The sequence below is a fragment of the Phragmites australis genome, chromosome 13 (genome assembly GCF_958298935.1).
Source record: "Phragmites australis chromosome 13, lpPhrAust1.1, whole genome shotgun sequence".
Lineage (NCBI taxonomy): Eukaryota > Viridiplantae > Streptophyta > Magnoliopsida > Poales > Poaceae > Phragmites > Phragmites australis.
The window spans coordinates 15,905,086-15,915,525 of NC_084933.1; the positions used below are offsets into that span (position 1 = coordinate 15,905,086).

Sequence of the window (10,440 nt, forward strand, 5' to 3'; positions counted from 1 at the left end):
TAAAAAGCAAGATCAGGCTGAACAATTTTTGATCCACTACGGATCTTGACATGCCAGCCATGTCCTGCTAAATTCTGAGCTGCTGCTGATCAAATTTACAGATTAGATAATCGTGTCCCAGTGAGATCAGCGGAACCATCCAGAGCTCTGCAAGCAATTGGCATGTCGCATTCCCACCGTGGCTTGTGAGAGATAAAGATTTTTATTTTGGGGGCATGCCCCAGTGAGACACTAAGGGTCGAGCCGGGGCTCGAACTCTCGTGGGTAGGAAGCGAACAGCCGCTGGCTATCATCCCGTTCTCAGCTACCAGTAGATTGTTGTTGCCATCAGAATGATGCGTCTGCAGCCTGCAGGTACAACCAATACGATCGAGGCATTGTTGTAGAGGAACCGTAATTCCGTAAAACATTTACGTGGGAATGGGATGGATCCGTGCAGGCTTCGTCAGGGTGCTGCAGAAGATTCACATGAACACTAAAAAAGTCACGGGATGACCCAATCCATAGTTCCATACCCGAACAGAACTGGACTGAAAAGCAGAATTTGCGAAAAGAACTGAACCAAGAACGAATCCTTGGTATTTTGGCACCAAGCTCATGTGATTGCTACCTTCCACCATCCAACAAATCTGGGACTCAATCCATTAATCATGTTTCCTGGTCATCGTGGCAGCCTGGAGCATGAACTTAAATTTACGGATTTACTGTATAAATAATAGATTTTTTAATCCAATCTAAACTTGAATGGACTAGCCCGGAGCTTTGGCTTATAACTGGTTCCGCCCCTGTCACCCTTGATTGCCCCATTCGTAAATCAGACAAACCACCAAGATCACAGCTCTTGCAAGGAACATGGATTTTACTGAAATGGTAATTACATAAGAGAAGACCATCACACATATTGTACGGTTAGAATTTGTTCCATTTCAGTGGAGGGTGGACTGAAGCAGGTGACAGGGGTGCCTAGTGGAAGCAGGGAATTTCTTCTCATGGAGGGAAGGCCATTCGAGGGAGATCGATTATCCCAACAAAAAAGACGAGGGGAAAAAGAGAAAGGAAATGTAGAATTTTCCAACGGCATCAAGATCAAGGGAGGAACAAATAAGCTCCCTTTCTTGTGACATGTAGTAGTGTGTTCCTTTCCCTTTTTTTCTTCTCTCCTCTTGCTGCTGGGCGTTTCTTGTTTCCGAGGGATCGACGCCTGCGTTGTGTCACTGCGCCGCGACGGTGCGGGAGGACGACGACGGCGCCGCGACGACGGCGGTGGCCGAGGAGGGAGGTGACGACGGGTGGCCGTGGGAGCCGCTGCGGTGGAGGCGGCACTTGAAGGACCCGGCGTGCGTGGCCGGCGCGCAGACGCACTTGGGAGCGGTGCCGTGGCCGGAGCCGTGGGCAGATGACGCTGACGACCCGCTCCTCCTCATCGTCTTCGGAGACGGAGATGCTCCCGCGCCGGTCGGCGTCGTGCTGTGGTGGTGGTGGCCGTGGCCGTGGCCGTGGAACCTGCCCTCCTCCACCGCGGTGTCCACGTAGTTGGACGCCATTAGCCCCGCCTCTTGTTCACTTTCCTGTCACTGCACAACCATCATTACAAGGATGAGTGATCACATACAAGATTTACCAACAACTTAAGGAGGAGCCCATTTGGTGATCAGATTCAAGGTAGTACCTACTTAGTACAGCAAGCAGCACGTAATTATATCATAAAAAGAAGAAGAGAGAAATGGATCTAGAATAGAAAAATTCTTCTCCTAGGTAGGAGCACCAGAAGGTTAGGAGGGGAAAGGCATCCTAGGAGCTTACCGGAAGAGAAAAATTGGCGGATAGTCAGGAAGATGGACAAGGGAGGCGAGGTGCCGAGAGCGGCAAACTGCGTTGCTGGGTGAATACCGCTCGCTTTATACTGGGGTGGCTTGCCCGCGGGCAGGATTCGCCGCTGCCCGGGATTCATTTCTCCCGCACCCCATTGTCCCATACCGCGGGCGCCCATGCCCTCGTCCCGGCACGGCCAACCAGCCGGCGCGCCGTGGCAAAGCGGTCAATCCGGTGAGGGTTTTTTTTGGTTAGAAAAAGGAGGCGATTTCTTTGAGGTGGCGGGAAACGATGGGCTGGGGGTTGGCGGCATGCGCAGCTGGCTGGCTGGTTGGCTGCCCCGGTGGATCGCATCGGTTGCGCGCGAACGCCAACGGATTTTGGCTCCGGCCTCGGAGTTGGAGGCGGGAAAGGGAACGAATCCTCACGCGAGCACGCATACGACTCTAGAATATAGAATTTGTTGTTGGTCTATCCTAATCCTTTTTTATGGTTTTTTTGTTTCCCGACCTGTGGGCAGCGGAGAGCCCACGGTAGCTGAATGGCGCCGGTCCAGACTCCAGAACGCCCGCGGACTCTCACCCCATCTCTTCGGCAGCACGGCGCCGGCACGGTGGCCTTCTTCTGCTGGAGATCGAACACATGCGACCCGAGCCACCGAGCTGGTACTAGAGTCGCGCGAGCCGGTGCTCGTTCCACAGCACGCACGCCTTGCCATGTTACAAGATTCCGCCCAGCTCCCTGGCGTGGCGGCGAGCGCGCGCGCGCGCGCGCGGGCGGGCAAGCGGGCGGGGACCGAGGAGAACGAGACGGCCAAGCAGCGAGCGCACTCACGAGTCACGCGTAGCCAGTGGCGTCCCGCGCGCGCGTGGTGCTGCGCGGCGCCCAAACTCTCCCCCCACCTCGCGACGAATCCAAGCGAAACCAACTGCCCGAGACAGCGAAGCCTGTGGCGCGCACCAGGATAAGATTTTCTTTTTCTTCCCTGAGCGGCGTCTGCTACCATCGACACGCCCGGCCTTGGAAATTTGCGTGCTTGTGGCGTTGCCGTGGAGGCTTCGATTCGATTCCGCGACTTTCTCCGCGCCGCGGCAACAACGTAGGCTTCAGCTTCGAAACGCTCCCTCGCTCACGGTGCCGTGTAGAAACATGAATGTAATGTAATATATGATTTGTACCGAGCCACTTGTTTATATGGAATAAATGGTGGTTTGCATCTCAAATAATATTAGAAATAAGATGTGAACTAGTCATAGCAGCTGGATTCTTTTGGATCTTTATCATACACTCTAATATCATCTGTAGCTGTAGCGTGAGTAATACGGATACTTAGACTAGAGTGGAAGCCAACAAATTACTCAAAATGATGATAGCACTTTTGTTACTGAGTTAGTCTAGAGCAAGATAACCATTGTTGTAACCGAGGAGGGTGTAGGTCTAAAACACCAACACGAGTACATACATGCACAAAGTCAGGTTGATCAGCCTAAGAACCTCGAATGGTATCGGTGGCAGTAGCGATATGGAGGTGTTAGAGAAATACACTAACTCGGAGCGATAGCTTGCATGGTGACAAGTAGCATGAAGTGGAGTCACTGCTCAGAGAGACGGTAACAAAGTGACGATGGCGTGATCACAAGTGTTGGCACTGCAGTCTTGAAAGACATGCAGCGACAACCTGGCTCTTGGTGGTACGAGGCTCAAAAACATAAACATCGGACACAATAATATCAAGCATAAATTTAAGGTATGGAAATATGGATGTAATATGGGAATCCACTGAACGAATATGTCAGGAATGATACCGTAATTTGATTTTAGATAGGATAAAAAAATGAGAAGGAGATTATCTGTTAATTTCTCTTATAATTTTTTTATTGATTTTTATTAGTGAAACGAGTCTTATATCCGTAGCGGGTAATGAGATGGAGAGATTAGAGGACGAGGGTGAATAGCAAAAGTGAGTAAATTATTTGAACTTAGAGTTTTTTATTAAATGAGAGGAGAGTAGGGGAAGAGATGGCGTGGAAACCAACCCATATTTTATATAGTTGAGCCTCGTGAGCGAAGTATACAATGGTTTGAATCTCAAGCAATCATAGAGATAAGATAAAATTTAATCATATCCTATCATAACAGCCAGATCCTTCCGAATACTTATCATACTCTAACATGCTGACCAGCCGGACGTGTCCGGATTCCTCTCGGGCCCTGTTGGCTATTGCGCCCGACGCTAAGGGATGATTGATTGCCCATATGAATGGATCATAATTCGACGGATGCGTATAATCATAGAAAGAAGCGTGTTTAGTTACCCGCATGTATTATTTTAGTCTAGCCTGATAGATACAAATATACGTCCGCAGGCTGGCTCAGAGTTGAGCTTCCCTCCACAACCTACTCTGATAGATACATGTTGCTTCATCCGCTCATACAGACAGACTCACTTATCAGTATCATAAAATTATCTTCTGCGAACAACCAATCAGAATATTAGTTATTACATCCGCTCATACAAACTCAGATTCAATCATCCAAATAGAAACACAACATAGGATCAATCAAACACTCTTCCTTTCAATAAACATAGCTTCACTCAACCTATTTTCCCGTAACGTACTTTTATGAACTATGCAGCAAACAATCACATACTAATGGAACTGGAAGGTGCCCACACGACAAGAGCTAGGCAGTGAAGCGCTGCTTCCGTGTGGAGTTAGAACTTCTACTCTTTGCGTCGCGTGTGAACTCCTCCATGCATGGTCACATAATCGGCGTCACGTACGTTGCAGACGCTCCAGTTATTTTTGGTTTTGCTGCCATTAGCGGGGAAGAGTTAAAACGATGTCCGTGATCCAATGGATCTTCCGACACAGCATCTTATGTCTAATGATGGTCGTCGCGGATCAAGAGAAGGACACGATCACATGAAAGCACCGGAACGAATAGTGGCCATACCTCATCGAATCCAGAAAGAACATAAAAGTCTAATCTGCTGTTGCCACTACCCTACTCCACTCTGAGAAGATGAGTATACCAGTATATTAAATTTCTGCACCATGCTTATCAGAAAAAGAGCAAGTATCAGACCGTTCTGGCATTTAATGCAGTGCAAGCTGGGAAAATACATATCCATATGTACTATGGCTATCTCTGTCTTTAATTTGATACTTATATATATCTGTTAATTTTCTTATCTATTTTATAGTTTTTATTACTTACTTCTCTACACAAATCTTAACTAATACTGATAAATTATTCGGACGCAAATTTTCGTGCATGCTACGCCACATCGGCAGCACGTCGGGACGATTCCCGAGCCTTGTGTGGTCCGTGGAGCAATCAGAAGTCCAGAACTCAGGAATACCTTTCTCCTCTTTTTGAGAAAGAGAGCTCAGAATTGAAGCCATTCACCCACACCGAGCAGTCCATTCGTTTTAGGTGCTGTTCCCTTTCGTCCAAAGGCGCCGAAACAAGGTGTCAACACCACCACGATCGACCAAACTCATCTCTTCCGCACCGGCCTGCATTATTAGCCAGGGGCCCATCTTCCAGATCGTCAGAAAGTAAGACGAGGAGCAGCGCATTTCTGTCGAAATAATCGCCCATGTTCCCCCATGTCGACATGCTGCAACGACTTGTTGTCCACTTGCTACTACCAGCAGCACAGTACAAATCTCTGTCGCTCTCTGAGTCTGATCATCATCAAGTTTCTCACGTCGTCAAAGCTGTACGTCCTCCGACCCCTCTGTTGCAAAGAACGCTACTTATTTGTCTTCTTGACGACCACAGTACAGTGGTATTACTCTCCTTGCTCCTCAGGTTAGTAAAAATTAAAAAAATGATTCTCTGTATTCAGCTAATCGCTTTCGGATGTATCGTGATCTGACAACCTCCACCTTCTGATGTAGATATTCACAGAGTCGTGTTGAATCTAGTGGTCGAGATGGTGATCTCTGCAATTTGCAAGAGAGCGCACCAGTTTTTTGTGATCTGTTTGCGCGTTTAGCCTACTAATATCAATCCAGCATCGTTCGTCAGCTTCGCAAAGTCTGAAGGACCGGCACTAAAATACTGCAATGATGGAGTAGGAAAGGAAATGCGAACATCTGACGGAATAATCTGACCACTATGTATCGAACCTTATCAGGACTTTTCATCGAGAAAGGTATCAAATCTTGGCAGAGAACGAAAGCAACAGGCCGTGCCCATGGATTGGATCGATCGATAGAGATACTGTTGTACAAGGCATTAATAAACAAAAAACAGGAATAAGCCGGTAGCAAGAGCTGTGGATACTGGGAACACTCCCTCCTTGAACTGCAAGAGCTTGCCCAGAATTTTGCAGAAGTATTTCGCAGGAATGGAAACAAAAATTCCCATGTTTTAAGTGAGACGTAAGTCCCCAATCTGTCTGGTCGTATCGGCGATCGAATGCTGTTTCCCTGCAAGGCTGCAATGGATACATGCACTTTGGATAAAGCGTGCCCTAAAATTAAACGAAGTCAACCTCAACTGGAGGATACTTCACGAAACGAGAGGTGTTGATTACTCAAATAATCCTAATCGAAGGTTTTCAATGGCAACTAGGTCAGAGATGGGTGAGGAGAATAAGTAAGAGATGGGAGGACGATATATTATTTCCGATCTTTGTAGTGGTTGACAACGCACCTATCTAAGCTTGTTTAACTTATCATCACTCTTTGTTACGTATTAACAGAAGAAAATTGTGAGTACGTACTGACACTGTCGCTGTATATGCGTCACGTCTCACGAAGGCAACAAAACATGTACAGAGACGAGAGACCGATCTACGGTCCATGCTAGGGACTTAGCACGGGCTTGGCGCAAGTGACTAATGGGTTGCACCCCCTTCCTTCAAAGTGGCAAAGCCCTTCCCAACTCTGCTCCGGATTTTTTTTATATTTCGAAAATCACAAAATTGCAAAACTAAAGATCTGTTTGAAAAATTACAAAAATATGCTATTGTTGGTTATTAAAAGGGATATAATAAGGTATCACCCTTGCAATATGTGACATCTTTAAAAAAAATAAAGATGTTGTACTTCCAACCAGTGACAGCTTAAAAAATAAAAAACATATTGCATTCTGTTGCTCTCAAATTCAAAACACTATAGAAATAGTCATGAAAAATTATGAAAACCATTTATATTGTATAGGATACTATAATGTAGCTCTCAAAAAAAATTGGGGGCAAAAGTATGATTTTACAATGAGAAATAAAAAAAGACAAATTTTAACGGTGTGTCAAACTATGTACAATAAAATTTATACTTTTTGTTTCTCATTGTAAAAGTAATTGTTTGAGTTGAAATTTTTTGGAGAGATAGATTATAGCGTCCTCTACAACATATTTTGTTTTAGAATTTTTCATGACTATTTTCGATAATGTTTTGAATTTTTAGAATAATGAAACATATTATTTTTATTTTTTAACCTGTCACCTGTTGGAAAGGCGGAATCTTTATTTTTTTTAAAGGTGTTGCCCGTTAGAAGGGCAAAAACAACCTATTTTGCAATTTTTTATTTTTGAAGTATGAAAATAGAAAAGGCTCTTTTGCTCCGTGCCTGACTTCCCATGCGAGTCTGCCGCCACCCAGCCCGCCTACATCAGCGATACTGCGACCAACCACCGCCTCCCGCCAGCCCACCCTCCTGCATACCTTCCACTGCTAGTGGAGCCCTCCTTGGATCTTGATGTCGGCTTGCAGTGGGTTGTCGCGATGGGCAGTGGCTCCCTCCCTCGATGGCTCGGTGCTGCAGGCTGCAGCCTGCTCTACCGGTTTCCACGTCGGTGCTCCCTGAGGCAATTAGGCTTCCTTCCAACGCCGACCGCCTCCCCTACAAGGTGTCTCCCACCTTTCTCCAGATCCCATTGCGTTGTCGCTTGCTGACCTCCTCTACAGGGCACATGCTGCACTACAGACCTGCTCCTCTGGCCTGGGGGCCTGTCGGCCTCTGCGGCTCCGCCCTAGGCTCTCGACGCCATATCGTGATGGCATGATTGTGTGAGCACACTGTTGCAGTGAGGTTCAGACTTCATACCTTCGTGGGATTGTAAGAATCTCTCTTCTCACCTCTTCTTGTTGTTCAATCTAATATGGTACTATTGGGGAAGTGTTCTGTGCAAACTGTGTTCTAGGTGCAAACATGCAAACACATGACCTCGACCATCCGATCCACATCCAAAGATCAAAACTGATCCCACCATCACGTCGATGAGTTTTCGCAGACCCCCCCCCCCGGCACAAAATCAATGTTTCGTGACCTGGTCCCTCTCCTTCTATGTCCGCCGCGGCTGGGAACCATGACTGCGCTGGCCTGTTGAGCTGGGAAGGTGGGGGCACTAGGGCCATAGCCATGGTCGCGGCCATAGCCTCGCCTCGCTTCTGCCTCTTTGGCAAGCCGGGCGAGGAGGAGGAAGAAGATGAAGAGGAGAAGGCGGCTGAGTCCGACAAGGTCGTGGATTTGGGCGACGCTCGCTTGTCGTTGGCTACGGCCACGATGGTGACTGCAGCGATCTCTGAGCTGATGCGAAGTGGGAAGTTGAGGAGTGCGCGGGAGCCATGCATGCGGTAGGCAACGCAGTCATAGGCAAGCGCGGTGTCCTCGACAGTGTCGTATGTGCTGAGCCACACATGCGCGCTATTCTTGGCCGGGTCCTGGATCTACGCAATGAACTTGCCCCACGACTGCTGCCTCACCCCCTGTAGTGCTTGCCCATCGCCTCCACTGCTGCTGCCTCCTCCATCTTGGGCATCACCCCTCCTCTATGCTCAGCGTCAGCAGCTTTGGATCCAGGACACCGAAGCACGAGTCATCCTATGAGTATGACAAGTCCAGAGACTACAGTGGCTTGGGCTTGACCTGCGTAAAGGAGCAGTCGGGCAGCCAGCCGTAGGTGGACATGTCCCTCAGCACGCCAAAGACCACCATGTCGTCGTAATTGTTAGGGAGGAACGTGAGCGAGTTGCTCCATTGGTCCGACACTAGGCTCCCAAAGCTTGTGCTCTGCCGGTACGCTGGCCTTGCCCCTCTTGCGCCCTTCCCCTCCACCGTCGCCGCCATTGGCATATTGTGTTTATCAGCCCGTCACCGTCGAGCTTGTCTCCGTGGCTCCCATCCATGCCCAGTGCATCACCGTCAATCCATTTGCTATCGTGCTTGTTGACATCGAGGTTGTCTCCATGTTCGTCCAGGGTGTCGCTGTAGCCGTCTAGCGTGTCATTGTCGTGCCATTTGCCATCACGCTCATTGATGTTGAGGGCTTCACCGTCCAGCATGTCACCATCGCGTAGCATAGCTTGGGCATTTTAGCTTCCCATGATCGTAGGCTGTGGTGGAAGGCGGGGAAGTAGATGGAGATTAGGGAATTTTGGTTGTGGTGGCGGCGGAAAAGGAGAGGGACCAGGTTGCAAAATATTGAATTTGTGCCGGGAGTGGGGGGTTCTAGGAAAAGCCATCGACGGGATGGTGAGATCAGTTTGACTCATTGGATGTGGATCAGACGGCCAAGATTGTGCGTTTGCACCCAGAACACGGTTTGCATAGAAGATTTGCCCTGGTACTATTAGACTACTATTCCATATGGTACCTTCAAGTGCCTACTGATCAGACTCGGTTGCATGCACTGATTCCTCGAGTCAACCCTCATATTCAAACGAAGTATCTGACTGTTTTTAATAGAGTTTGGCGTCGGTGTAAGCCCTATAAGATCTTGTTGGAGCATGAAAACGTGTCCTAATCGAATATAGCGAGGGCCGTACTCACTAAGGAGAACCCAAGCTTGAAGATGGCTCATAGCCTTGAGGAGAGGAAGAAGCCAAAAGAGAGTTGTGTCCATCCGTCAAGAGAGATAGAGAGGGAGCTTATTGTGTATAAGAGGAAAATCTGGAGTGTCTCTCTCCTAGCCCTTGAGAGCTTATTTTATAGAGAGAATAGACAGGGAAAATTACCACCCTGCCCCTAAGATATTATGTTACAATCATAGGAGTATGAGGGCATTGTGGGTCTTTCACTCTTGTACATACTATGTTGTAATTGGGATACTATGATCGTTATAGTAATGCCACAGTTCACCATCTAAATATCTTAGGCTGTGGCGTTTCCCCAAACAGTACCCCCTCATCCACTGGTTCCAAGGTTCTGAGGGGTGAGCGGATGCACAATGAATTAGCTTCATCCCCTTTTAGAGGCAAAGTACCCTGGACAACATTCTATCGCTATAGCACGAACGTCTTGAGTCAGGAGTGAGGGCCACGAGGTTCGTGGGTGGTGCAGATGAGGCTCAACTGAGGCGATGTTGCCTGGAGTGGCACGATGGGAGTCAGACAAAGAGTAGACAACGATCAAGCTCAACGAAGGTGGCATCATAGGGGTTATGGACCCGTGTAGTCTGGAGCTGCACGGTTGTAGCCGGAGGCGTAGTGGACGTCGAGGCTGAGAGGCAGCAAGGCTCGATGGAGATGGCGTGGTCTGCGGCCCCGCTGCAGTGGCCGAAGGTGTAGTCGGTGGCATGGCTAAGGGAGGAAGTCTGCGATCCCCTCAGCAGTAGGCATGGCGAGGCTTGGCGGAGGTAGGACCGTCCGGAGCCGCGCGACAGAGGCC

General features: G+C 48.5%; 1 protein-coding gene and 1 pseudogene across 1 annotated transcript; both read right to left on the minus strand.

Annotated features, from left to right (window-relative positions):
- Window positions 1-841: 841 nt before the first annotated feature.
- Window positions 842-1,955, minus strand: LOC133888947 (uncharacterized). The gene is made up of 2 exons (XM_062329350.1): window positions 1,804-1,955; window positions 842-1,574 (listed from the first exon to the last, which is right to left on the minus strand). Exon 2 carries the CDS (start codon window positions 1,542-1,544, stop codon window positions 1,212-1,214), a length of 333 nt encoding a protein of 110 aa, XP_062185334.1. The 5' UTR covers window positions 1,545-1,574; window positions 1,804-1,955; the 3' UTR covers window positions 842-1,211.
- Window positions 1,956-5,983: 4,028 nt separating this feature from the next.
- LOC133889448 (ethylene-responsive transcription factor 2-like) lies at window positions 5,984-8,901 on the minus strand (annotated as a pseudogene).
- Between the last annotated feature and the right edge of the window lie 1,539 nt (window positions 8,902-10,440).

Excerpts from the sequence above, each read along its gene's own strand:
- LOC133888947 (XM_062329350.1), bottom strand. The coding sequence starts at position 1,544 with ATGGCGTCCAACTACGTGGACACCGCGGTGGAGGAGGGCAGGTTCCAC.